The sequence below is a fragment of the Catharus ustulatus genome, chromosome 7, assembly GCF_009819885.2.
Source record: "Catharus ustulatus isolate bCatUst1 chromosome 7, bCatUst1.pri.v2, whole genome shotgun sequence".
NCBI classification, from domain to species: domain Eukaryota; kingdom Metazoa; phylum Chordata; class Aves; order Passeriformes; family Turdidae; genus Catharus; species Catharus ustulatus.
In genome coordinates this window covers 3,721,216-3,745,288 of record NC_046227.1, presented here as the reverse complement: position 1 = coordinate 3,745,288, position 24,073 = coordinate 3,721,216, and the positions used below count along the sequence as shown (strand labels likewise).

The 24,073-nt window shown below is 42.4% G+C and overlaps 1 protein-coding gene across 3 annotated transcripts in view; it reads right to left on the bottom strand.

The window, feature by feature from the left end:
* The window catches only part of IKZF2 (IKAROS family zinc finger 2), a 117,472-nt gene that overhangs the window by 11,669 nt on the left and 81,730 nt on the right, over positions 1-24,073 (bottom strand). For all 3 annotated transcript variants that reach the window (XM_033064936.1, XM_033064935.1, XM_033064937.1), the window contains 2 exons: positions 10,972-11,109; positions 3,264-3,407 (listed from right to left, as the gene is read on the bottom strand). In XM_033064936.1, the coding sequence (XP_032920827.1) occupies positions 3,264-3,407; positions 10,972-11,109 (282 nt within the window). The remainder of the gene's footprint in view (positions 1-3,263; positions 3,408-10,971; positions 11,110-24,073) is intronic.

The following is a 24,073-nucleotide window of genomic DNA, read 5'->3' as shown; positions in this document are numbered from 1 at the left end:
TACTGTTCACATGGCTGGACAGCACACCACGTTTGTGTACCTGTGGTGTGTACTCAACGATGCTCCTGGGAATCTAACATGACCTGTGCATGATTCTTGCCATCAAACATCCTCTTTGCAGTGTTTTGCTGTGCTCTGGCAGTCTGTGATGGCTGTGCTGCCACAGACAGGATGGACAGCTCTCCAACTGGATGTGGCTCCAGCCTCCCATGAAACAGTGCAGTGGGGACAAAGGGGACTGAAGGACAGCTCCAGGAGACAAGCGTGCCTTTAGTCCACTGGTGTCCGTAACCTCTGGCCAGCTGTGTCATTCTTGTGTTTGGATAAAGAAATGGACTTGAGGGTCTGATCCAGCTGCCAAACACACTGTCAGTCCTTTGTAGGCTTTATAGATCAAGAAATACTACCCATCCTTTATGGGCTACTTGGATAAATGATGCAAACCTTATTTTGATTCCTTTCATCATCCATGTTTAGTTACTCCAGCACAGACAGCAAAGAAAGCTGTAAATTGCCAGTGACCTGAATTATTTATTCCTTTAATTATGAACCAGTTCCAAAGATGTCAGAGCCTGAGAAATGGAGTGTGACATAAAAAAGTAAAATAAATGATAACATGGGAAGGAGAGGGCGTAAAACACAGAGCTCAGAAGTAACCAATAAACAGTCCAGTACAATGTGGTTTCCAAATTAAATTCCTCTTTAGCCAATTCTATACTTAAAATCAGCTAATCAGACCAATCATTCTGAATTTTCATTTAAACTGTGCTCAAAGTCTATTTATCTTTGCCCTACATTAGTGAAGTAGAAGAAAAAACATTCTCCCCTCTGGCCATATGACATTCAAATAAACCCCCAAACAGGTATTTGAATCGAGATCAAAGCACACAGACACAGCTGTCCTGTGATACCTGTAGTCCATCTCATAAAGCATCTAAAGCAGCTGCAGTGCTGGACCCTTGGGAGAAAGCTACAAGAAACCTTGGAGAAAGCCATTCCAGCATTTCTCCCTGGGGAAGCTTCTCCCTGACCCCCATTAACCAGAAGCTGACTGTAATTTGGCAGCCGGCTGATCTTCATCTGTTCTGAGACGCCCGTGTATTTTTAATTCTTACCCTAACAACCGTGGTCTTATCGTAAGGCACATAAATGTCTCCTCTTGCATCCTGCCACTTCTTAACCTCGGTGACATTCTGAGAGTAAGCTCCCAATTCCAACTGAAAATATGTGAATGTGCTTCACATGACCGGCCTGAAGACGGCTGCTCTTAATTTAACTGGCGTCTGCCTCTCCCTCATTGACCAAGAAGCAAAAAGAAGTGCTCACACTCCTGCACATCACAAACTGTGCTTTCTGCCTCCACTAGTTCAGCTGGATTGGGAGGACTAGAACCTCAAGAGCAGATATATAACCAATATGAATTGAATTCATTCTATTTGCTGGATGCTGCTTCCTTTCCTCCTGAAAATTCAGCCATAGGAGAGACTGTGGTCCATAACCACTGTCCCTTGGAGATTGCTGATCAGAAAGAGCAGTAAAGCATTGATAGATGCAGCATGCAGAGGTTTTAGCTTATGCTTACATGACCTTCTCATAAACACCATTAAGTTGTTTTGGACAGGTGCCACGCTTGCAGTATGCACTGAAAAATTTCCTGCAAGCAACAGAACCATTACACACTCTTCCTGACAGAGCTGAACGATATTTAATTGGGGAGAAAAGAGGAAGAAAAGTGAGGTCATGGTAGAGGGGAGAAGGAAAATAAAAAAAAAAGAAAGGCAGCCAAGTGAAGACTGCTGTTATTCAATCTAAACACTGTGATGCCACTAAGATATGCTAAATATGAAAGGGGGTACTTTTTTCCCTACACATGGATAGTGATATGTTACACTTATTAAAAAAATGGATTTATTTAACAACAAAGTAGTATAACCTGCTGAGGAGAATAACAACGTGATACAGCATCTCTCAGGCAAAAATTTCCAATCAGTAAATTTACACAACAACATATGGTCAATGGTGCATGAGTGGACAAGTAAATTCACCTTTCTGGTCTAAAAATGTAACAACATAGAAATTCTGATGTCTCCCAGGGTTCCCCATGTGGGATGGATCATTGCTGGCCTAACCCTGGCTCTGCACTGATTTTTGGGAATGCTCAGCTGACCAAGAGCAGCCAGGTCAGTGTGTCAGTCCCCCCAGGTGAGCTGCTGCACACTGCTGGCCCCCTGCTACTCCAAACCATGTAACTTCCAGCCACCTTCAGGGGTGATTTAACAAATCCATCTGAATCTGCATTTAGCTGAGGGGCAACAACTTTTCTAAATGGCTGTGCTAATTGCTTATAGCACTCTGATCCTCTCTGTAAGTGTCCTGTGTTTGCACAGAGACACCCTTAAGCTCTGTGTGACTGCCCTTCCAGAGAGTGAGGTGGAAAAGTCCTATTATGTGACTTCAGAGCCTGACACTCCAAACAGTTCTCTGCTCCAGCTTCCCTCCTAAGAAATTTTGCATAGCAAAGTTTCAGCAGCAGTAAAAAGAGGCTTTAAGTTACAGCTCAAACCAAGTAAAATTCTCCATACTGTCATCTGTTAGAAGCTGAATAATTTTAATATGTCAGCACAAAAAGCAAAATATGAATTCTTGACCTAGAATTCTAAATCTAGTAACCAAAAGCCACCCAATGCTGTTTCATATTCATGCATTAATAAGTTTATTGTGTGCAAAGTGCTGCACTCAGAACAAGAACTTCTTCCAACACAAGGGATGTGATTTACTTCCTCATGCCAGTATTATCAGACCAGTTGTTGCCAAATGTCAGGAATTTAATACAAATTAGAAGTCTTGAGATACTTGTTGTTTGTTTTTTTTAACACATATGGAGACAGATAATTATATGACAGTCTTAGCTTGTTTTTGTTTTTGTTTTTTTCTGGAGCAAGGAGAGGGAAGATGACAAGTCTAAATCTCAAAAGGGCTAGAGAGAAGTTTTTAAAAAACCACAAACAAAACTGCATTAAGTAAAAAGCTCAGGGTTTTGTAAGGCATTTTCATGACAGTGGACTTCACTTTTGAATTCTCTGGACTAGTAAAATGAATTCAGTAATGATCATGATTTCTTGCTGTGATTTAGCCACCTCCATTGTTGTATCAGAACCAAGTTGTGAGAGTGTTACTTTTCCCCTAGTTCTTCTGGCTATTACAAATAGCACATAACCAACACCCATGCACTAAAAAGAATAAAAGACTCATTTCCATCTTACCCACAAACTTCTGTGGGGTGGAGCTTTTACGCTTTCCCATGTTGCTTGTCAGCTTCTCTATAACAGCAGGTCTCTCAAAAGGCACCACAGAAATATTGTTGTCCATCACAGGCTCTTGTTCCTTACAATCTTCCAGAGCAGGTACTGCATAAAAGCAAAAAATGGTATCAGACAGGTCTGATACACTTCACAGACAACACAAATCATCTGAGCCCTGCTGACTGAGCAAAAGGTGCAGCACAACATAAAGCAAGGTGTGAGAACACTCTGGGCATCAAGACAGCAACACCTGGAAGCAGAGTCACATTCACAAAACATCTCTCCTCAGGAACATCTTATTTAGCAGAAATCCAACTTCAAGCATTTATAAAATTTTGTTCTGGACACTCAAGATCACCTGTGAGGAGAGGACACTTTTGAAAACTCACTTTGTAGGTGACATTTTGTGTTTTTCTCTCTTCAATATGATCACCTGTCACCGATGTAACTCTTTAGTTATCATTCTTTGTGTATTCCCTTCACACTTACCATACAGCATAATTACTCATTACCTTTTTGCACCAATCTCAATGATTAAAAATCACACAAGGCATTGATGGGTTGTATTTGCTGGGCCTGGCTGTGTGCTCCCTAAGACAAAGGGTTCTCAAATGAAGGATCAGTTTCCTAAAGCATATTTCCTCTCTTCACACTGTAATGAGACTGTAAAATCAACACACACTGTACTGGAATTACAAGATTAACATCACATGGAAATTCCCTTCAGAATCAGACACAGAAACTACCTATTTTTTGATTAATATTTTATCCCCTCAAGCACAGATCTAACAGTCTGCAAACAGAGGTTTTCTGCATCTTACTTCACATCATCAGGGATCAGGGATCAGCAGGGAGCATTCCTGCACTAACTACATCAAGGGGAATGCTCATACACTGTATTTGAGACAAAAACAAAAAATCAGTAACTTCTTCTGTCTTTACTCATTTTACTCTTGATATTTTTTTTGGTTTAGGGAATAAGGTGCTAAAGCTAAAATGTAGGAATTGCATAGGCTTCTAACCAGAGTAGTGAGCACAGGTTTTTATGCCACTTGCTGATACAGCCATTCTTAAGCACCTACAGAGTACTTTGGTTTTGTTGAGCATCTTCTTATAATCACCCTCTTACAATCAGTGGTACCAGACTCTGGATCAGGCCTGGAGAGTCCCAGTCATTTGCAATATATACCAAGTGTGTAGCTCTGCTCTGCTGCTATGAGTTTAATACCAGGCCTAATTATCCTGCATTCATCCTCAGAAAGCAGCAAGAAAAACATGAGAGGGATCAGCCACCAGGCCATGTGTTAAAGGGATGGTTGGGGTATAAAGAATGGATGGCAGGAAAACAGAAGCTGGGGTGATCTGGCACAGAGCTCCTACAGTTTGTAAACTGAGAGGAACCCATTGCATTCTGTGTCTGAGATCAGGCTCCCAGAGAAGTGCTGGGTATTGCAGAGGTGGCAGAGAAGGACTGGCACCCTCATGTTCTGCCAGCCCTCCTCCAGTCTCTCACCATGGCAGCCTTTTGTGTCACAGACACCTTCTCCCAGACAGTGCCATAAATGAACACCACCAGCCCACTTTCCTCCCATGTAACTGCACTGCCTTCAGGATCCTGACATGGAATAATCACCCCCCTGCTCCTAAACACAGCTGTTTGCTAGCACATAATATACGAGAAATGGGGTGATAAAAGCCTTGTCTCTGCCTTCTTTCTAGTAAGGAAGAGCAAATACCAGGCAATTTAAATACAAAACAGAGTATCTGCTCAGGTGAACTTCTCAATTCAGACATCCATAATAAGAAAACATGGCAATTTATTCATTTGATTCCATTTGTGCCTCTGCTGCTATGGAAAGCCGAGTACTTTGAGGCTTAGAATCTACCATATGCTGTAAAATGATTTACTCTGCTGCTTTTTTATTTGTACAGGATGCTCCCCCTGAGAAACACAATGGTTTCTCATTTACAAGGCAGTCCTGCTGGCATCACTGAAAGGGAGGGGAAAAAAGCATAAATATGAAACGAATCTAATGTTGCAACAAAATGGGATGCAGTGTTCAAGTGACCTAATTAATGCCCAGTGCAGACTGGGAGGCCTGGAACACTTTAACAGCTAAGGGGAAAGCTTTAAGGTTAATTAAATACCGTGCTTGGTCAGGAGCATTCTGCACCAGGTATTTACCAAGGAGATTTGGGAAGAAAGGAAAGATGATGGCTGCTTATTTTCACTGGCAACTGGCACCTGACTGTCCTTTTTGGCTTACCCAAGCTCCGTGGATGCATGCTCAGGCACACACACCTGCTGTGAATCCCGGGATGTGACTGCCATGGGCTGAGCCCACCTGGCTGCCACTTCAAGGATTTCCAGCCCTTAGTGCAGAGGACGCACAAGGCTAGTGGTGTGGTACTAGGGAGGTGCTCAGTCCCTCCTAGGAGCACCTGCTCAAGGCATCCTGAACCAGTTCAAAGCCCCAGATTACTTTAACAGCCATCTGAATAAGCCCCAAATGCAGTGACATTTGTATGGTCTTATAACAATTAAGTAATAATTAAATAATTCTGCTGCTGGGCATATGTGTGTAAAATTTCCTACACATAATTTGAAACCTTTCTTCCATGAAAAATGAATAGTGCTAAAAAAGACATCTGCTCTTCTCTAAGTCAGGCAAAAATCCTGCTTGGACTCATTTGAAAACTAAAATCATCAACAATAAAAGCATTTTCTTTTCCCTCCTTCATGCTGAAGGTACTTTTCCCCACCTCAGAACCTAAGTCTATAATCCAGGGCACTTCTCTTTTGCAACAGAATCACTGAATCACACCAATATTTGTGTTATGATAGAAATACGTTACCAGAGTTTGTTTTGTTATGCAGATTTCCTGGGAGAAGGGAAAGAAGGAAATAGTCTAGTTTCTGAAACCATTTAAACAGCAAGCAGAACTGGACCAAAGAGATGAGATGTCACATTTCAGAAACCCAGAAAGTTAAATATCACATTGACAATTCTAGATATATTATTTTTCATTTCAATTAAAAAAACAGACAAATAAAGGACACATAGCCCAGCCTCCATTTTTTAAAGGAAAAAAACAAAAGAAGAAAGGGGAAAAGCAAACTGATCACACACAACTACCAGTTCTCAACAATCAGCTGCTCTGTAGTAGAAGCTTGCATACACATTTACTCAGCAGTAAATGCAATTCCTTTTTTGTTGTAATACATCCTACTTCATTACCTTGGTAGTGAGAGCAACCAAAGAACAGCTGACAGGATATAACTAGCTCAGATACAGCAACTCATTTTATGCTGAGCATTTACAGTCTCAGCTCAGGAAGATTTTTTTATTCTAAAAATCAAACTTCCAGCTCAGGGAAAGCCCACACTTGAGTATGTTTCTGTTCAGGGATGTTCTTCATCAGCTATCAGGGCTTGCCCATGGAAGAGTTCACCACCTCTGACACTGACAATACTCAATTGCAGTTATACAAAGTGTTGTTTCAAAGCTTAAACTCTCAATTCATAAACTTGGATAGTCTACAGAAGAGTCTTTCTTTTCCTGAAGACATTGTTTTTTCAATCATAGTGAATAACTTTTTACTTCTTAATTTGTAAGAAACCACATGAACTATTAAAAAAGTTTATGCTGTACCAGCAAGGAAAGAATAGGGGGGAAAAAAGAGAAGTAAAAAAATTACCCAGTGTATAATTTTTGTGTTTTGCTGATAAATATTTTGTGTGCAGACACCAGACACTGGGCTAAGTCTCAGCTGGTATAAATTAGTATTACTCCATCAACCTCAATTTCCTTTCTGAGGCTCACAATATTGCTATTTAAAAGAAGTGTGTGTGTGCAGAGAAATGACAGGAAATATTCCCATGGACCCTGGTGGGAAGTGTCCTGTGGGACCAGCATTTTAACGATGTTTTAAGCAACTATGTAAGAGGGAAAGACACAAGGCCATTGTGTGTTTTATGTGGAGCTGGCCTTTGAGCCTCACACAGCCTAGGGCTAGGCTTCTTTCTCCTTCTCCTGAAAAGAGCACCCTTCTCCATTCCCCTGGAAGAATTTCTCTGGACTTTTGGCTTTATGGCAGTGGAGAAGAAGAGATAACTGGGTGTAAACCATAGCTTAGCCTTCAACATTTCTCCCTGTTCTTTCCTGCAAAGTTGTGTTCTTGGCATTCAGGGACTGTCCCTTTTGTCACCTCCAATACACTGCTAGCTAGGAGACTGCAGACCAATTTCTCCTTCCAGAGCCAGCATTGCTTAGCTGAAAACTTTCAACAACAAAATCATGAGATCTCTCTTGCAGCATCTGTCCTGCTGAGCAGGGAACAGGAACACAAGGAGGGGCAGCAACTGGCACCCTGCAAGAGGATGGAACATGACCCAGAGATTTGTACATTCCTACTCACTCCCCAAAACTAGCCCCCCTTCTTTCTCCTCTCTTGCTTCCCCCTGTGGCTTCAGTCAGGTGATCTAGCCATCTGCAAGACAGAGATAATTGAAAGCACCAAAGTAGATGTCCGTGGCATGCCTATAAACTGAAGGGCTTGAGCACAATGCTTGAAAAAAATCCAAACCCTCTAGGGGCTGCTTCCAGTTTTCTGGAACAATTAGTCCCTGCAGAAATAATTTGGATCAATGCTTAGTGTTGGCCAGTGCTGGTGTTGTTAAAGCAGGAGGAGCAGGATGCTGGTAGGGATAAGAAAATCCCACATCTCCCTATTCTGTGTGCAATGGTGAAGTTGTGAGCAGGAGTCACACCAAAATGCACTCCAAGGCTTCAAAATGCCCAGAAAGTACAAAATAAGTATTTGTAAAGAGAGCCAGGAAAGCTCAGCCTCAGTGGGATGCAAAATAAAATTCTCCAAAACATACTCTTAGTCATCCTCAGGAATATAATTTCCATGTGTGACATGAGAGACAAGGAAATCACTACAATTTTTTCAGGGTTATTGTAAGGCCTAACATTAAGCTGAGTGATCATTTTTGTACTCTCCCCTGGTGTCTTTACAGTCCCAGGAAAAAGGACTTTGCTGCAGACCTCTACAGGTTGGTGCTCATGACCCTCACAACGAGCTTCAGAGGTGTGAGTGATGGGGGGATGTGAGCTGAGATTTATTTCGAGCCCCAGCTGAATCTGGAGCTCCCTGTTGCTGCCTGTCCTCGCTGTGCCCTCACTAAACAACTAAATGAAGACAGTGGATCAAACATCCCCTTAAACATTCACCAGGGGAGGCACAGACATATTTGCCCGGAGGAGAAAGAGGCACTAGCTGAATTCAAAGTGCTGCTTTAAGCTAATTTTGTTGAGAGAAGTGAAGTGGTTGTGTGAACACTTCTATTTTAAGCCCAAGCAAAGTCAGTCAAGCTGTAAATAAAAGAACTGTCCACATGGGATTTGCACTGGTTTAACTTCAGGTGGTAGAAAAATCAATGCAAGGTCAATCACTGCAGCTTCTTTGGGCAGAAAAGGTTAAGGACTTACCCTTCTTGTCATAGCATCACACAGCTTAGAAAAAGTTTTAGATTTCCTCAGAAATTCTAATTATTTTAATTCATAATTTTAAAAAACAGCCATCTTATAAACCCAGACATTGAGCAGCATTGGGGAAGCTCCTCCACAACAGGATCTCAAACACCCTGGCTGCCACAGCTGTGGGCAGCCTCCTGTTACTCCCTGAGAAAGGCTGACTGAAGGCATCCCTCCCTGGTTAACAAGACAGGCTCGAGGAGTGTGTATTTTGGTTGGAATCAATCCAGTGGTTCATCTCCTGCCTAACTGACCAAGCCCACAACAGGTACCTCCAAAGGACAAAGCTCTGAAATCTGCCTTTTCACTGATTTTTATCAGAAAAAAGCCACCTCAAGCACATCATCACTTCAATATCTTTAAAACATCCATGACATTTTAAATGTTGACTTTAGTCTCCAGGGTGTCTACAAAGAGAGCAATTACTTAACAGAGCTGTATGAATATTTTGGCAATGTGTACTAAAACTGTCTTATGTGCCTTTAGAGGCTCAAATTGGTCATGGGAAAGTACTATTTAAAAATTTTGGAGATTTCTGTCACCAAAATATAGCCTATGAATAGATTTTATTTCCGCTTGCATTTTAGGTTTTTAAAAATGATTTTACAGAAATAATTTCCAGATGAAGCCGTATGACTCCACTCAATCATGATAAGCAAAATGGAAAAAAAAAAAAAAAGAAAAAAAAAGTGGAAGTATTTTTTTGCCTTTTCATTTACCCACAACCTAACTTTTTTGGTATTTGTAGGTATATGGTAATTTTTAATCAAATGGAAAACATACCATTTTTATATTTTCTGAATAGTAAAAAAAATTAAAGACTTCAAGTACCAAACATCTAAAGACAACTTTGAAAAGTCAAAAGAAGTTCAGATTCAGAAGAGTTTGTGAGACACTAATTTTGAATAAAATTATAACCATTTTTGGACAGCTACCATTTAGCATTTAGTGCTACAGATAAGCCTTCAACCCTGCAGTCTGAGACATTATGCTCATTATCCATACTAATAGCTCCAGAAATTTCTGAAAAAATACTCGCAGAGTTTGACATTTCTTGCTTTCAATAATCTTTTTGGCAATCTTCTGTCCTTATGTATATTAACACATGCAGTGTTAGTTAACATATTAATACTAGCAAATGTAAATGCATACAAACATTTTTTTCTTGTTTTAGTCACTTTCTACAACACTACTGAATTCCATTCTGCTCTAGAGATTTTTACATCCATCCCTCCCTTTTTTTGGAGGGATAAGATAATATTACAGAGGGAAGAAATAATGATTTCTGAATACCTCTGCCATCCTTATCTCTTCTAATTATCACTCACTATCAGAAAGGAAGGGGAAAAGAATCATACATTTTATACATGGCTTCGACTCCCAAGATAAAAAGGACATGAAGCTGCTGGAGCGAGTCCTGAGGAAGCCTTGGAGATGCTCCAGGGGCTGGAGCCTCTGCTCTGGAGCCAGGCTGGGACAGCTGGGGGTGTTTACCTGGAGAAGAGAAGCTCCAGGGAGACCTTAGAGCCCTTCCAGTGCCTAAAGGAGCTCCAGGAGAGCTGGAGAGGGACTTGGGACAAGGATGGAGGGACAGGAGAATGGTTTCCCACTTCCAGAGGGCAGGGATAGATGGGATATTGAGAAGGAATTACTCCCTGGGAGGGTGGGGAGGCCCTGGCACAGGTTTCCCAGAGAAGCTGTGGCTGCCCCATCCCTGGGAGTGTCCAAGGCCAGGTTGGAAGGGGCTTGGAGCAACCTGGGATAGTGGGAGATGTCCCTGTCCATGGCAGGGGTGGAACTGAAGGGTTTTCAAGGACCATTCCAACCCAAACCATTCTATGATTTTATGATATGACTTTTTGGGTAATTTTGAATGGGTGACTTGGCTTTATTTTCATGTCTCTATATGCACACATACTAAAAAGTGAAATACTGCCTTAAACAAAATAAGCACAAATAGAGCTGTTAATAAACTGGACAGAGAGAGGCTCTTAGCCCATCCATTCTTCTCCTGCCTCTCTGAGTGTAAGCAACCTCAAAGACAAAAGGAAGGAAGAAAAAGAGATGGGAAAAAACCGCGCACGAGCTGCTCCCAGCCCAAGGGAGCTCCGGAGGCGGCTTGCACCCACCATGGTGACTCATGACCTGCCCAGCAGCCTCCAGACTGACATTCTGCAGATAGTTGTGGCAGCGTTCCTTGTGCTCCTCCAGAGAACTGCGCTGCTTGTAGCTCCGGCCGCAGTAGTTGCACTTGTGAGGCTTCCCCACTGCGGAAAGAATGAGAGCATCGGGTCAGACCCACGGCTTCTGCCATCACCGAACTCACACCTCCACCACAACCAACTCTTGTGATGGAAAGACACCTCAGAAAGGTTACTCAAGCCCTTGGCCTTTCTCCCAGCCCTGTTTTCCCACCGCACACGCCTCCTCCCACCGGCAGGGTGCTTTGCACCATCCGTTTCTCACACGAACAAACGCTGTAGCAGCCTTGGTGGCAAAGCAAATAAACAGATGCTGAGAGGGGGAAATACCAACCAGCTGAATCACACCCCAGCACCAAGTCTCTTGGGAAAAAAACTTCTGATGCCTTTGGCCCATGGTACGGTTGCCTTCATAAAAATGAGCTGCCCCAGTGGCCTAATTCTTCTCCCAACTGAGAGGAAACCTATGACGCTCAGAGAAGGTATTTCATGGAGAATGCTTTGCCAAAATTACACAGGGAGGGTTGGAAAATAAATTGAAAGTAACTTTGGTAACAGCACTGTTACATGCCAGATCTGAACAACAACCAGTAATTCAGAGACCAGACAATGTAAAAAATATATATTATATAAATATATATACATAAAAATACAAAAGACCCTGTACAATGAAAATCAAGCCAGATGAATGCAAGATGCAACTCAAGTTTTTAATCTTTTTCGTTTTGCTCAGAAGCATTAAACACAAATAGCAAATGCTTCTTAATACACGCAAAACCTGGCACCAAATTCTCATAAATTATATCCATTTCATAGTATGTCATTAAGAAACCACAAGAATGGCCTAGCCCAAGGCCAGAAAGCTAGCCAGAAGGTATTTTGCCAAGTGGTGCTAATAAAGGCTTTTAATATAATTTAAACTTGTAGAACATGAACATTTATCCTCTAATAACTAAAGAGCTATTAAGTCAGTGCTGCAAGTCTAGTAAAATACCATCAGCTGCAAACTTCAGAGCTGGCTGAGGGAAGGGGAAGGTCAAACTTCTTCCAGAGTTTTGAAAATCTTAGGTAGGAATTTTAGTTTCTGGCCAAAGCAATTGAGAACATCCTCTGTTGGGTAATCTACATGTTTCTATTGGGTTTGTCCCAAATATTGAAATATTGAAAGCTTTTCACAGTCATTTACTTAATGAAATCTGAGCTGCTCTAATTGCAGCCAGACTGCATTGTCACCATTGGGATGGGAAAACGCAGGGAAGCTGTGGCCAAGCATGAGCTGGGCAGAGAGCACAAACATGAAAATCCCAGGTCAGGGCAACTCTCAGGGTCCTTCACAGAACCAGCATGTGCCACATCTTATAAACAGAAGAATAAAAAACCTGAGCCTGTGGTATCAGAGCTGGTCTAACATTTCCAAATGTTTCTGTCTCAGAAAAAAAAAAAAGGGATTTGATGAAAAGAACACGTTTGCAGAAAGCTTCGGGTTTTCCCAAAAAGTTTGTGTGCACATTTTAGTAGCACAACCAAGTTCTCCACCAAGAGGGAAAAAAACCCCCTGCTTTTAATAAGTATCCAAAGTGTGAATTTTTTAGTTTCAAGATCAGGCTTAATCTCAAGAAAGTGTGTCTTACACCAAAGAGTTGCTGTGGCCATTACTTCAGTTTGCTCACTTGCTTACACTGTTGCCATAACTGATGCTGGTAATGGAATTCTCAGTGGAGGCCCAGCATGAGACTCATTATCATTCCCAGAATAATTGCCCTTGATGTGAACGATCTGGATCGAGTCTCAGCTCTTAAACATAAACCAGCCAGTTCATTCTGGAGGCACTTATAGGAAAACACACCAGAGATTCCCCAGGATGGAGAGACTTCTGTAATCATCATTACAATGCTTCACCGTGCATCTAGATGGCATCAATGTCTGTCAGTCTGACACCTTCAATAGAAGCTAATGTGGTGTCTAATAAAAAAAATCTAGTGCAATGGGAAGAAATATGTTAACTGAGATGAAGCAGGGCTGAATTAGCCCACCCAGTCTGGTTACACTATGCTATCAAGCAACTTAGATAAACTGTAAGGCACAAAGAAAAGGGATGATTGCTTGCAGCTATTTTAGGTGGCTATAATTAATTACACCATTATAATCTAATACAAAGAGAAATATTCTGCTACAAGCTCTTAGTATAAAAAATTAATAGTCAAAAAAGAGGTTTTATTAGACCTCTTCAAATGGGTGCTCCCTGAATTGCAGCCATTGAAGTAACTATTCACATACAACATAGCAGAGCTTGTCCAGTGATATCTCAGATGGTCAGCCACCCAAATTCATTAAATCTCAAGGTTAATAGATAGGATAAAAGTTAATGATAAAGACATGCTTTCTACAGGCAGTATGGGATTTGAGGAACATAATTCTTCAAGGAAAGAAATAGGCCCAGTATACATGTTCCCTTCTCTGGGGGGAAGATAAGAGAAGAAACAACATTGGCAAATGTTGGTCATGTTGCTTAATACACAACTGTGAAGAATGAAATTTGTGAGCACCAGTTGAGTAGTATCAAGCACAACTCCCTTGGGTTCATTTCCCAACTCTGTCCCCCCTGGCTTTAGAGAAGTAATCACATCATAGCCCCAAAGGTGTAAAATTTTACACTGTAAAATTGCACAGAGGTTTACACTATAAAATTACACAGAGTCACTGTGACTTGCTTTAAAGAGCAATTGATCAGGTCAGACCACAACGGAATCAGTTCTGATAGCAGAAGTTTGTGTCACCAGCAATTCTCACAGTCTGTTTGGTAAGAAGTTCAGTGAGCTGAGGCAGCAATTACAGTCAACATTTTAGAAATTGTATCATTGTGACAAATGTCAAGCCACTGAAATAGCTGCAAATATCCCCTTGTATTCTCAAAGAAGTTAATGATTTAAAAAAAAAATGGAAGTGAATGTTGGCAGTGGGTGTACATTTCTATGTATTTCATATTACCTGACAGAAAGCTGCAAAAGCCTTTTAGAGAATTCAATTTCAGTGATAATCTCAACAGCGTACTTTGTTCCACATAACAACCTGACATGAAACCACATGACTGACGAAAAAGATTTCAGCCTTTGTCAAATGCTTGAGTGTAGGTAAACAGCGATATTCAAAATTTGCCCCAAAACCACGGAGCTCACACTAATGGGCATAAGAAGTCTCTGACTAAAGGGCATTGACTTGAGGCTAAGGAGTCCAACAACACAAACCCCTCTCAAAATCCCCACTAAAGACACATTTCTACCACATTTTCTCTGTGAAACTGCTCCAAGCTTGCTTGATTTGAAGCTGCCTTCTCCAAGATCCACAGGTATGTGGACGCCACGTTTGGCATCACACGCACCCAGCGCTTGCCAAGCAAAGTCAGGCTGGAAATCCCTGCTTTGGGGTAATTATTCTGTTATCAGCTCTTCAGGATCAACAGGCAGCTTAAAAATCACTGTCACTTAATCTCACAAGAATGACACGGCACAGTCAATGCAAACAAGCCCAAAAAACTTGAGCTATCTTCGATCTGTTGCTGAACTGGGAAAGACCAGAGTGCTGGGCAAAACCCAGTGGCCACACCTATGAAACAGCTAACTTGAAGAACATAAAAACCCCCCTTCATATTTCTTCCTGAAATGTCAGAATTTCCACGCATTTAAGCTCAGATTTGGACAGATGACAACATGGCACAGAAAACCCACGGTGGAATCTCAGCCTCAAATGGAAAATATTATGACAGTCACAGTGAAAAAGACATTTAAATTTGAAGTACAATTTTTACCCTGGAAACAGGTGAACTGCTCATCGAAACTCACAGCAAAATGGATTTTGGTTGTGAAATTAAAATGCTCGTGTGGAGGGAGGAGGGAAAGAGGAAGAGGACATAAAAGCAAGGTGTTTCTGAGTTAGGAATACTTTGAGTCCTGTGGGTGAACTTTGATAGTTGGGAAGTCTGCGTGTAGTGACAATGAGATGGAGTAACTCTAAGGTCAATACTCGAGACAGAAAGCAGACTTGGACCGAGGGAAACTTCTTTACAGTCATAAAAAAGGTCAGTGAAAGAGAAAGAGCCCGCAAGGCATTCACACAGCATTTTGCTCTCAAAAGAGATGGGAGTGAATAGCAGAATATAAAATAAGTCAGAAGGAAACAACAAGGCATCCCAGGTACCACCTTGCCATAAGCATATAAAGCGAGAAAGGCTTATGGAATGGGTTCAGAGCTGCAGTGCACTTTAGTGAGCTAAAATCCTGCCTCCCTGAAGAGCACTGACACTCCACTCCCTGCTTTGGGTAGCACATTGTCCCCTGCAGCAATGCAGAGCAGAATTCCTCCCTGTCCTTTTGCTCATGTCCATGGCCACAGCTCGAGCACTCACACGTCCTGCATTGCTGCCTGTGTGACGTGGGCTGGCCCAGTCCAAGGAGCAGAGGCTTTGCCCCACATTTCCATTCCTTTTTCTCTATTGCCCTGGTCAGACTGTGCAAGTGGAGCCAGCCAGGATTTTTACACTGCATGGCCATCTAACACAGCACTGACAGCAGTACACTGAGTGGGACTTATTTCTGTAAAATCTGAACTCCTGCTCGGCCCCTAACAGCCCAGAGCTGGAGCAAACATCAGTCTTCTCCAACTGAAGCAGTGTTAAAGCTAAAATGTTCTTTTGAGCTGATACTTCACAGAATCACAGAATGAGCTAGCTTGGAAAAGACCTTTGAGATCATCAGGTCCAACCTATGACCTAACTCCACCTTATCAACTAAACCATGGCACTGAGTGCCACGTCCAGGCTTTTCTTAAACACCTCCAGGGACAGTGACTCCACCATCTCCCTGGGCAGCACATTCCAATGCCCAATCACTCTTTCTGTGAGTAATTTTTTCCTAATGCCCAGCCTAAACTTCACCTGGAGCAGTGTAAGGCTCCTCTTGTCCTGTCAGTGATTGCCTGGGAGAAGAGATCAATCCCCATCTGACTATAACCTCCTTTCAGGGAGTTCCAGAGAGCAGTAAGGTCTTCCCTGAACCTTCTTTTCTCCAGCTCCTTCACCACTCCTCACAGCTCTTGTGTTCTAGACCTTACACCAGCCTTGCTGTTTCTGCATGCATTTGAGCATGTCAACATATCAGTGAGTTCCCCATCATAATCATAACCTTTATTAAGTCACTAATTGCTTTCTTCCCTCAAACTGGAAGGTGCCTGAGGGAAGGGAACAGTTCTGCAGTTGCACAGTGCCTACAAAGCAGCCATTTGCCTTGAATGGGACTTATCAGAGCACAATCAGCTTTATCACAGAGGTAGGAAATGTGATTTAAGGTGCTGGGTTGGAACTAGGGAGCATACAGTTCAACTCTTGGTTACACTACAGATTTGTGACTGCGGGCAAGTTATTCTGATTTCCTGGGCTTCAATTATTCATACGTATGATTAAGGTAATAATTCCCTTCTTCACAGCATGTAAATGAACTCGTGCACTTTGCCAGATGCACAGAGGCTAATTTTCTGGAGCACTCACAAGTAGGGAGACACAGAAAAATAGCACTGGTACCTCTACTGAGAAATTAAGGACTTAATAATACACTGTGATTATATTAGATATGGGAGTGAACATTAAAGAGCGGGAGGAGATACTTAGGATGGCACAGAAAGAGGAACAATAAGAAAATCAAATCAGAAATGAAACAACATGTGGCATTGTGAGCCCATGTGCTGCGTGGAGTCCTTTCAGACTGGGAAACAGGGAGCACAGGGGGATGTCAAATGCCCCAAGCTTGGCAACATTTACCTCACATGGGACAAAAAAGAGAAGGTGCAGCAGTTGTATAAAGGTGGCTGTAACAGCTGCGGTTGTCCTTCCCACCTCCAAGTTGCCCGTGCCAAGGATGCAGCTCTGAGAGCCAGAGCAGAGGCTGCAGCAGGAGGGCTGAGGCTGTGGAGATGCAACACGGTGGCTGTGCCTGGCTACTGTAATTAAACAGTGCACCTCGGCTTGTCTAGAGCTGCCTGGCTCAAAGCCTCACACACAAAAATATTTACATGAATAACAGCCCCCTGAACGAACTAATCACAAAAAAATTAGAGTGAGACCTAAGCCCATGCTGGCTCTGAGCAGCACGTAGCTTTGCAAAGGGAACTGCCTCCCACTCTGAAGCTGTATCTCACTGCTGTGCTTAATGACTGTAAATGTGTTAATTGAAATTCATGGGGGCTCTTTGATGCGTTTCTTTTTTTTTTGGGTTGTTTTTTTCTTTTTTCCTGCCTGTGAGATTACACACACACACACAATACTCATATATACTGGAGTTCAGAAATAAGGTCAAGTCCCACAGCCAGCCCAAGATTGTCCAGGACAACCTGCATGCAGAAGTCATAGCATGTAAACATCTAAAATAAAAGCTAGAGCACACAAACACATGGATGGCAGACACCCAGTGTCAAGTGCATCCACTCCTGAGGGCCCAAACCGTGACATCTTAAAGCAATCTAATTTTCAGAAAGAACAAAATCACTAGTCACATTATGAAAACTTCACATTAATTTTTTAATCTTCCCAGTCCAAGAACAGGCAGCAATACCTGGGGTATCTTTCAAAGGATGCAGAATCACGGAATTCTGATGTCTCCATTTTACAAGGACCTTTTAGAGCCACATATTTTGGGCTAAGTATTAGGGCTCATGAGGCCATGTGGTAGAGATGATCACGCAAGTACATTTGCACTTGATAAGGTTTCTGGACACCTCACAAGGTTCAAAACTCAAAATATAGCAGTACAACAGGAGAAGCCTACATACAGGTCTAGACTTGGAACTTGCAATAGAGCACTCAACTGACTTCATGACCTCGTGGCCCAATGCCTCTTAGATAACAGTATGATCAGCTGCAATGGATATATATATGTCTGTTCAACAGCCACAACATTTTGTGAGGTTCTCAGCAAAAGAAAAGCAGCTTGTCCCGACTCTTTGCACAGTGGCAGTCAATGATAAGTGATTTCTGTCGCTATTACAGCTGGCAGTGAAACACAGCTGGATGCTCCTGGTACATCAGCACCCTTTGAAACAATGGCAAAACATCTCACCTCCAACCCCGGTGTTTTCTAGACACGCCTGCCTCTCCTAGAAACACCTCCAGGGCACAAAGCAGCAGCCTGACACCTGCATCCACCTGCCACTTGTTTACAGCACTGTCAAAGGAGCAGCAAGCAGTGACTGCTGTACTAGTGTGCAGCTCTCCCTCAATATGCCACAGCAAGCAGTGCTGAACACCAGATCGTCACAAAGCCTGAGCACTCCATCCATGCTACAGCTTGGCTAGAAGTAAATGCACTAGTCAAAGAAACTTTTCCTGTCCATACTCTGTCTGTAGTAACCACACAGTCAGAATCTAGAGTAAATCTGTAAATATCAGTGCTCAGGTACAGCATCCAAGGGGTTGGGTCCTTATCTGTCCCTTCAGGAGGTTCTGCCTGCAGCCTGCTATTACTTTAATAGATGTTTCAATTTATTTTGCAGCTACTAGTGGCTGTGCTATATAATATGATTCATTAGATTGTATTTATTTATTAACTAATCTGCAGAATTTTACAGAGAAAACAATGTTTCAATCTGCCATCAGGGATATAAATAAGTAGGTGCCCTTTTTGTGCCAGAAGTTTAACAAACAAACAAATAAACAAACAAACTCCTGTTTCATTGGCACAGGCACAGAATTACTGAAATCTTCCAAATTGCCCAAACACTCACACGGCTCCTGCCGCAATCTTGAGGCACCCATTCAAGCCCAGAAAAAGCCACAATCTTACAGCCCATTTTTTTCCTTTGCAGCACAGAAGATGCAGCACATTTTTTTTCCTGCAGCACCTGTTCACTTTGCAGGTTTGTATGCTGTATCTGTGTATGTGCAAAAAACAAAGGAAAATGTACCTGTCTATGTGAAAACATACAAATAAATTATGCACCAAATCAAGGAAAACACAGATAGGGACAATAATGTTGCATTTAGTTTTGAAAGAGATGAAATTCACGGGTACGTGCTCCAATTCTATTTCTCAAGAAACATATATTGCACTACATAGAAACTCTCCTCATGTATTTCTCATGGTTTAACTCTTTCCTTCATTCACATCTGGCACAAGGAACCTGACACTCAATTTCTAGTGAAATTAATGCCAATGAAGCATTCTGATTTCCCTCCACACACATATTTGAAAATTTCAAGTGCAAATGTTCTGTGAGGCCACTGACCTGGATGCACTGCCCAAGACCCACGCCAGCATGTCCCAGAAGGTCCAGAACCCCAGCACTGGTGGGGTTGCTAGGAATTCTACATGGATTTTGAAATGTTTAAATAATATTAGAAAAGGGCTCTGTTTAGATTGCACTCTGGTGCTGAGATGAACTAACACAAACTGGGAAGTCCACAAAATAACTGGTGTTTTGTCACCTGGCAGGCTTCAAAGTGACTTATAAACAGCCAGGTTTACCATCACTTACTTTTACAGGGGCAGAGGCCTTCCAAGGAATACAAGAGGTGACTTTGGAAAGCCCACCCTGCAAGGTCTCCATGGTGTCTGGATGTGGGTGGGAATGGGCTGAAGAAAGAGGTTAAACCTTAACTCTGTGCAACAGCTCTGTACTTTCCACTCCACTTCAGACCTTTAACATTATATAAAGCTGACTTGAGAAGTGGAGTGTTAATTGGTCCACAAAGCAAACTTTCCAAAATGCGCTTGTTGGTTTCTCTTCACTTCAACCCTGCCCCAGCAACAGAGTGAGCAGGTAAAAGGAAAACAAGTTGAGGTTGGCCTGTTGTTCCTCTCTGCCCTGTGCTGTCCTGTCCCTGTGAGTGCCACAGCTCAGCAGGAACGTCAGGAGGTGCCTGGAGATCCACACGTCATCCACGGCCAGCCGAGCTCCGAGTGCAGGAGGGGAGGAGCAGCTCCCAGGGGCAGCGCAGGGTGTGCTTACCTCGGTGCAGATCAGGAATGCTGCTGGACAAACACTCCCTTCACAAGAGCTTTTGTTTGGGGCTTTTTGTTTCCTCTATGGGTAAAACAAATGTAGATGTTGGGCCAGATTTCTCTACGGAAGAGAAATTTTCTCTATTCTCAATACCCTGAAGCCAATTCATATCAGCTGTGTGCAGTTTGCATTTATTCCAAGTGCAGCCCCTTTGCATATCCTGCATACCCCTGAGCATTACAAAGCCAACAGAATCTAAGAGTTATCTGGAACAGGCAGTGCCACAGTGCTACCAGGAATCCTATGCTATATAAACAATGGGACAACGTTTATCTCTCACTGTAACTCTAGGTTAGGTTTTCTCCTGCATGAAATCACTGAGCAAGCCCTTAACTCATTTCTTCTCATCCTGTGGCAATGATTTCCCATGTTCCACCTACATGCTCCTGTGTGAGAAAAAGCATCTTTTAACACCTGGCACCTTTCAGTTTTATGTCTTGTATTAGCAGGTAGGAAGAACACACTCCCTTCCTGCAAGTTTCCTTTTTTTCTCGTCTCTGTCAGAAACAAAGTTTTGGAAACAGACAATTAAGACCAAGCTGTCATGAAGATAACAGCAACTTGGGAAGAGTAACACTGACAGCTTCTCTTCTTTTCCCAGCCACTGATGCTGGGAGTTTTCACTTATTTTGATCAAGGCCAACATTGAAGGAAATCTTGCCTCCAAAAGCAGGTCAGGCTATGAAACTAATGGGCTCCTTTGGGACATGAAAATTGCTATCCACACTTTTCTAACTGCCCAGGAATCAGTGTGGGCCATGCCTTCGTGTTACCCTCACCAGGATCTGCTGTTCAGACATGTGTTTTTGCCATGTCTTGCACCAGTGTCAAATGAGGTCAAGCAGCAGGAGAGCTGACTGTCTCCCACCTGTGCAGCCAGCCCATCCCCTGCTCTTGCTCTCTGCCTCACAACGTGTGAATTTATCACCAACCATGCAGAGCAGCTCCAAAGAAAAGTGGGGCTTTTCTCACCTACACCAATGGTCTTTACTGCTCCACAGTCAAAATTAACCACAGTATTTAGGCAGGAGGAAGTCATGACCATTTTGTAGGAAAACAATTCTCAGTACGACAAAATTAACAGTAAAGGTATCTTTTAAAAGATGATGCCTTTTAGAGAGGAATCTGAGATACTGGACAGCTTCTGTTCTAGCACAAACCTCTAAATCAAGTACCTAGGTCTGATATTAAAGGTAGATTAACATTCTACAATTCCTGTTACTCTCAAATTTTTTTTGTGATTTTTATTGCTTCAGGTGGGTTTTTTTTTCTGGGGGTGGGAGGGTTGTTCATTGTTTCTTTCAATACAAAAAATAAAAACCAACAATTTCAGAGTACTCCTTAATACTCAGGATTTTTTTAGGTCTGTTCAGTAGAAAGAGTGAGTCGAAAGGGAGGAAGGAAGGAAAGATTTGGGGTTTTAGGATGTTTCCTTTTTGGTGCAATTAGCTTTGCACTACAAGTCCTGGATGGATTCAGAAACTAATTGCGACTGAAAGGAAGGTAGGAAAAATGTAAGGGAATTAAATATGGGTGTGAAATTGAACCAAAAGGAAAAAAAAAAAGGAAAAGAAGGAAAGAAAAAGCAGCTGCTTAGGCTGAAAGTAAGGACAGGAAAGCTGGACAACAGAAAATAGCTCTCTAAGCATCCAAAAATACTTTAAAAAGCTTTCCTCTAAAAGCAGGGAATTTTGGAAACTCTGAATATACTTCACTACATTTCCTGATGGGAAAAAAAAATTCATACTGAAGGCTACACTAGGCTCATTGAAATAGGTGATTTCACCCAGAAGTCTGAATCAAGAGTGGAAGGATATAAATTTCCTTGTTCCTCAATACCTGGAAGGAAAAAAAAACCCTTTATCTTTTTTTACATCTATTCTTTTAATTTGTGTGGAAAGTCTTGTAACTGAGTCAGCAGATGGGAATTTAGAACATCTGGGTTTATTCCCACCTGTGACACTGATGTCTTGCCTTTGCCAAGCCCTTTTTTGTTGGCCCTCTGCAGAAGGTGACTGGGCAGGAAGGTTTACTGCCCTCCTCTTCTCTTGGGCTGGAACTCTGAGAAATGACTATCTCACAAAGAGTTACACATCACCTCACACAAAATGGCCTTTCCCTTCTCCTCATGAAGGTGTGATCCTGTCCCAGGGCCTGCACTCCAGCACTTCATGCTGATCAAGGCAGAAATCTGGTGCTTCTCAGCCAGAATGGTACTTGCAGCCTCTCAAAGTTGGCTCATTTTTAGCCCTTGGAACAAACTGGCTGCTTGTAGAAGACCATATGAACATAATGGATACATTTTTCACAATACAGCTAACACAGACATTTTACTATGGCACATAAAAGTCCAACAAAGCACTTTTCCTGGTGAATGATCTGTTCTTTGCAGCTGAACAGCTCCAATCCAACACAAGATGCCAAAAATCAAGGCTTTGATGCTGCCTGATTGAAATATAGCTATGGAGAGTGAGGCACACCTGACCCTAGAGCATTACCAACACCTGCAGTGTCACCCCAAGTTAGACACCATACCTTGCTTCCCTTCAGCTCCCAGCTCCTGGAGTCAGCTGAACAAAGAGGAAAAGTTACCTTGCATGTTTGCTCACTCATTCCCTTCCCACTCATGAAATAAATATTGTAAGGTAAATAAAAAGGCCAAATTATCACCTTGCACTCTTATTTGTCTGTAAGTATCTGATATAAGAATTCATGCTGTTTTAATTCTTTGGTTCAGAAACCCATCAAGAGTATAAACTCTGAGGAAACATGGCAATATCCATGGAATTTCTTCAGATTAGTAAAACTGCAACTGATGCCAAAAAACTACCTGTTTTCCTACTTGGAATTTTCCACTCTTCCATTGCTTCAAAATTGAGTGGAATTAAGGCGGACACATTTCTCCCCAAATGTTCTCCAATTTATGCCTTCAACAATTTCTCTGTTCCATCCTAGAGTTTTATAGGAATAAAACTAGTGTTGTATATGAATCCCAGGTGTCTCCCATAAAAGATATCACTCTGTTAGGAGGCCATTCTAAGTGGCACATTCAGTGTGCATTTACACTATGGGGTCCATACCCAGTACATGGACTGTATCAGTTTTTGTTTTCATAACCTATTCCTGACACCCAACAAGAACTGGGAGTGCTGCTCCAGGATTTGGCAAGAAGGAACAGGCTGTGGATGAGCAGGTTTCTCTGACTCACCTACACGGATCAACAAGGAAAAATAAAAGGGAGAGGGTGGGGATTGCAAAGGGAAAAAAAAAAAAAAAAAGAGAGAGAGAGGAGTGACGTGTTCCTTTGGATGTGTAATGCTGCTGGCAGACTGCCTGCTCTGGTGCCACAGAGTTCCAGACATGCCAGTCCAGCTGACTCAGCTTTTTGGAAGAAGGAAAGGGAAGGGAGAAATTTCTAAAAGGTTTCTGATACCTGAGGGACAGGGACCGCTGGGCTCTCCTTGAGGGTCTTTGAACCCTGCCCTCACACCAGGGACTTCAGCAGTGTCCCCAGAGAGGTATCAGAGATGTCCACACAATAACTCTGCTCAGAACTGCTTATGTCTGCACCAAATCCTGCCTCTGTGGTTGTTGGAAAATTCATCAGCGCAGCTTTATCCCACAAACCAGAAATGTCAGGCCTTTCCTAGCCAAGGCTAACTGCTCTCAGACAAGACACTGTCTCCAAGGAAACGAGCAAAATGCAGGCACATGAAGGGTATCCAAGTGAGAGAGAGTCTATGGCCCATGTCACTTTTCTATATAAAAATCTCAACATCAGATTCTCCCTATTTTTTACACGTGATTCATTTTTTAGAAATACCTAGAAGCCCTTAAATCATGTGGGCTCTGGCTACCTGTAAGGTCAGCTCTGTCCCACAAGGCAGCCTGTTAGGAACAGCCCCAGTTCTGTTTGCCTGCGGGGGACCCTGTGCTGTTGTCACAGAATCACAGAATGGTTTAGGATGGAAAATCATCCCATTTC